General features: G+C 45.2%; 1 protein-coding gene across 1 annotated transcript; it reads right to left on the reverse strand.

Moving 5' to 3' along the window:
* Positions 1-599: 599 nt before the first annotated feature.
* ARFRP1 (ADP-ribosylation factor related protein 1) lies at positions 600-2,878 on the reverse strand (the record flags this gene model as incomplete). The annotated part of the gene is made up of 5 exons (XM_010178800.1): positions 2,767-2,878; positions 2,289-2,376; positions 1,718-1,800; positions 1,173-1,254; positions 600-670 (listed from the first exon to the last, which is right to left on the reverse strand). Coding segments are annotated over exons 1-5 (417 nt in total), but the record flags the coding sequence as incomplete, so codon positions are not given.
* Between the last annotated feature and the right edge of the window lie 1,758 nt (positions 2,879-4,636).

The following is a 4,636-nucleotide window of genomic DNA, read 5'->3' on the forward strand; positions in this document are numbered from 1 at the left end:
AGCGATTCTGTGTGATCTAAATCAGTCACAGTGGAGTGTAACTTGTCAAATGCAAACCAAGAGTTTTGCAGTTTTGGGTACGCTAAAAAGAATTCAAATTATATTGTCAGGAAAAGAAGTATCCCTTGCCATTCACTGCTGTCACTGATGGAATGTTCTAGCACAAACAGTGTTTCACTGAACAGATCTTATCCGGTTATGGGAAAAGGATCATACTGCTTCACATACATTCGTCGTGCTGCTCTTACGTAAAAGCAGAGCAGCATAAACAAAGTACACTAAACATTTTTTTTTTTGCTGAATAAACAGGAAAAACCATTATCAAGGTACGAAGAAAGACCCCATCACAGCTACATAGTCTGTTCTGTTTACATAAGAAGCTCAAAACAGCTGAGATGGACATGCCTGTAGTAACCTCACTGGAAAAGGGTTGGAGGAGAAAGGCAAAAAACAAAACTAAATTCAAAGCAATTACTTCCAGCAGCAGGAAAGCGCCATAGGATCAGCTCAGGAATGAAAAATAAACTTATCATGAATGCAGAGCTCACCTTTCCAAGGTTGGTCTGCTCACTTAGGAAGTAAATCTGCAGCAATCTTACCTCTACATCCTGCTTGTTAGCCAACACCAGAATGGGAACCCCTTCCAGAGCTTCACTGGTGATCATCTTCTCTATAAAGCACAGAAATAAAAACAGATGTTGAGCCAGTTCTGGAAGATAAAGCTGTGCAAATGCCTGGCACAGACTGTCTGGACACAGGGGTGAAGCAAGAGGCTCCTCCTTGCTTTACAGTTTCATTTCAACAACCTTCCATGTCTGTTTTCTTCACAGACTTTCTTTTTTTCCAGATCAAACTCCAAACTTCATTTTGGTCAACAAGCACATTAATGAGAATTAATAAAGTGATAAATACAGACTAAGAAATAAAAAAATCCAGAATTATTACAATAATAAGCACAAAACCAGATTTAAGGCCATTATAGGCAACAAAAGCGAGTCCTGCATCACAGACAAGACATATTTGAACAAAAAACTGCAAAAGCAGTACAGATGTGTCACCAACAGGCCATGCAGCTCACTTCAAGGGCACAGGAACAAGTAATGAGAGTAACGAGCAAACTGCGCCACGACACATCATGAGATGACAGCAGAGGTGCAACACTGGGTACTCACCAAAAGCTCTTTTAGATTCCGAGAGCCTCTCCTCATCAGTGGAGTCGATAACATAGATCACTCCGTGAGATTCAGCATAATACTGAAAGGATAACACAGACAATAGTGTATCTATCTGCTAGGACCATTTGTTGCTGATTTTCTTTTTAAATTTGGTAAAAGTTTGATACACATGGAAGAGATCAACCAGTCAGAGCCAGCTGTCTCCACAGTACAGGTCTGGTGGCACACAAAATGCATCGCCTGTTCTGTCTGCAGACCTGCTGAATACAGCAGGTGAAAAAGCTCACCTGTCCCCCAAAAAAGCTCATCTCTACTGGCACAACCCTTGGATATGGGTTGGTAATTGCTGTCTGTAAACAATAATGCAAGTGTCAAGCAATATCTTTGCTAATCTTGCACAGATATAATTGAATCTGTGGAAAAGTGTTGATGCTAAATATCAGGGTTACCAATAAGCCTCTATGATTAGTAAATTGCCATAGTGCTTCAATCCTAAAAGAGAGAAAAACATTTATAAAAGGAAAAAAAACCACATCTCCAACCTTGTCCCAAAGAGACTGCAACTCCTCCTGTCCACCAAGATCCCAGAACATCAGCCGAGCTTTGCCGACATCAATAGTACCAACTAGAGGGAAAGGAGAAAAGCCAATCCAATGAAACTAAAGGTGTTCTCCAAAGCACAAACCCCTGCACACCCCACCAAGAAATCCAGGGTAGGAGTCTTCTAGAGGAACAAATCACATCCAGGGGCTGCTTTCCACAACAGAACACCACCTTCGCAGAGAGTGAGCACTGAGAGTATCAGAGCGGTATCAGTGCAAATCACAGCAGAGTCAGGGCAGTGAATGAACTCCAGTGAAATTCAGCTTAACCTCTGAGTGCAGCACTGAAATGGGATCCGTGGCTTTTTAAGATTTCAGGGTGGTTTTTTTTTCCTCCTAAGCTAAGCACACCTAGTTTATTCTCTTGCAAAAAGACATGAGGAGTTGGGAGATACGGTCTCTAATTCCAGGAGCTATTCTGACCTTGTCAATTCTCAAACATTTCAAACAAGAACCAGCTGTGGTCTAACTGCACAGGAAAGCTGAACAAATTCCACACAGATTTACTTACTGTTTAAGCCTACAGTGGTTGTGATTTTGGATAAACTCATCCCTTTGTAGTTCTTGTTAAATCGAGTTTTAGTCTGTTCAAGGAAGGTCTGAAAAGGAAAAAAAGAAAGTATTTACTCTCAAATATTTTACTGGCTGGGGTAATCCTAACCCAAACCTGCCTTTTCATCTCTGCAGAGTCCTGCCCCAACACACACTGCACTGTGTTTGCCTTGGAACAAACCACTCTTCTGGTTCCCTGCTTTAGCAAGGAAAGAAGGGACCGCAGGTGATGACGGGATTACCAAAGCCTCAGCTACATCCCTGAAAGCTTATGCTAAATTAAACTAAGAGGGAAAAGTCGATTCTTTGGTGAGACATCACTAAAATAACCCACAATACAGCCAAGAAAGCTTGGCCTGGCTGTCAGAAGTTTTCTCTTTGGCGGATGTTTAGAATTGCGTGTGCTGTTCACGCAACCAGTAACAAACAGCACTTACGGTTTTCCCAGCATTGTCCAAGCCAAGGATCAAGATGCAGTACTCATCCCTCTGGAACATGTATTTATAGAGTCCAGACAGCAGAGTATACATCCTGCTCCTGCAACAAGTACCAGGAAATCATTAACAAACCGTTCGTCTCCAAAAGTCTCTCATTCCCCAACGCAAGTTTCTCCCAACAGCAGATAAATAAATGACGTTCTTCTTTTATCAGTACCTCTCGTATTTAGGCAACCCTAAATCACAGATGTAAGACAGATCAGGCAAATGGTTCAAGATCAAATTTTCAAATGCATACAAGTGAGGGGTGTTCCAGCACTGTGCCCACGTGGCCAGAAAAGCCAACGGCATCTTGGCCTGTATTAAAAACAGCGTGACCAGCAGGGCCAGGGAGGTGATCATCCCCCTGTACTCGGCACTGGTGAGGCCGCACCTCGAGTGCTGTGTTCAGTTCTGGGCCCCTCACTAGAAGAAGGATGTTAAGATTCTGCAGCGTGTTCAGAGAAGAGCCACAAGGATGGGGAGGGCTCTGGAGAACAAGCCTGATGAGGAGCGGCTGAGGGAACTGGGCTTGTTTAGCCTGGAGAAGAGAAGGCTGAGGGGAGACCTCATCACCACCTCCAACTGCCTCAAGGGAGCTTGGAGAGAGGTGGGTGCTGGGCTCTTCTCCCAGGTGATGGGGGATAGAACAAGGGGAAACGGCACCAAGCTGTGCCAAGGGAGGTTCAGGTCAGAGCTAAGGAGGAAGTTCTTTCCTGAGAGGGTCGTCAGAAGCTGGCACAGGCTGCCCAGGGAGGTGGTGGAGTCACCATCCCTGGATGTGTTTAAAGAGCGGGTAGACGAGGTACTTAGGGATATGGTTTAGGGGGTAGACAGGAACGGTTGGACATGATGATCTCAGAGGGCTTTTCCAACCGAGCGATTCTGTGATTCTGTGATTCTTCCAAACAGCTTAACTTCTGTTTCTGCACGCAGTGCCCTGCATCCCCTGCAAACTCAACCCTCGTTTGAAAACGACCCTGTCTGCTTTGGGGCTTAAAGGAGAGCTAAAGAAGAGCTCGAGTGTCTTTTGCAGTACATATAAGACCCACAGAAAATGAAGTCAACTTTATGCAAATACACGGAATGGGCATTTTGAGCACGAATGTACAGGTCAGCTCCTCCCTTCTTGTTCCCAATCCATACAATGGTGTGATGGGACCTTTAATGGTCAAACTGCCTATCTTAAAGGCCCATAAAACCCCCTGCTTATCTTAAGTTAAGCCTTATCTAGCAACAATGTTCTACTACGGTATCCATCATATGAGTATTTCGTCATCTTTGAAGGCCATGAAAACGAGATGGGCCGGTTAACAAACCAAAAGCACAGGACTAAGAATCAAAGCGACACCAACACCCGCAGAAGCCCAAGCATTTTTTGTTGTTGGATTTGCACAGACAAGGCAGAGGAGATTTGCTAAGATGCGGGAAGCATTGGTACCAAGTGCTACAGCTGACTCACATAACATTGCAACAACTTTTCTGTTTAAATACAGACAAAGGGAACCTCAAGGCAAAGACTTTGAGAGGCAACTGTCTTTGAGCAAGTGTGCTGATAACACTTTGAAGTCAATTAACGTTACCTAAAGGGGGGAAAAAATGTGTTCCCGAACAGAAGTGAGGGATTTCTCAGGCTGGGGCAATCGGCGTGAGGACAAGGCACCTCAGGGCACAGGGGCTTTACCCACCGAGCGAGGGGGGACCTTCTCCCCCAGCCGCAGGCTCACGCCGTCCCCCGGGAAGGCACCGAGGCAGCAGGTTGGGGACAACCCTCCCCCGGCCCGCTGCCCTTTCGCACCGGCAAGTGATCCCCGGCGTGCCCAGCCACCGA

Source organism: Mesitornis unicolor, unplaced genomic scaffold (assembly GCF_000695765.1).
Source record: "Mesitornis unicolor isolate BGI_N332 unplaced genomic scaffold, ASM69576v1 scaffold35012, whole genome shotgun sequence".
Classification (NCBI taxonomy): domain Eukaryota; kingdom Metazoa; phylum Chordata; class Aves; order Mesitornithiformes; family Mesitornithidae; genus Mesitornis; species Mesitornis unicolor.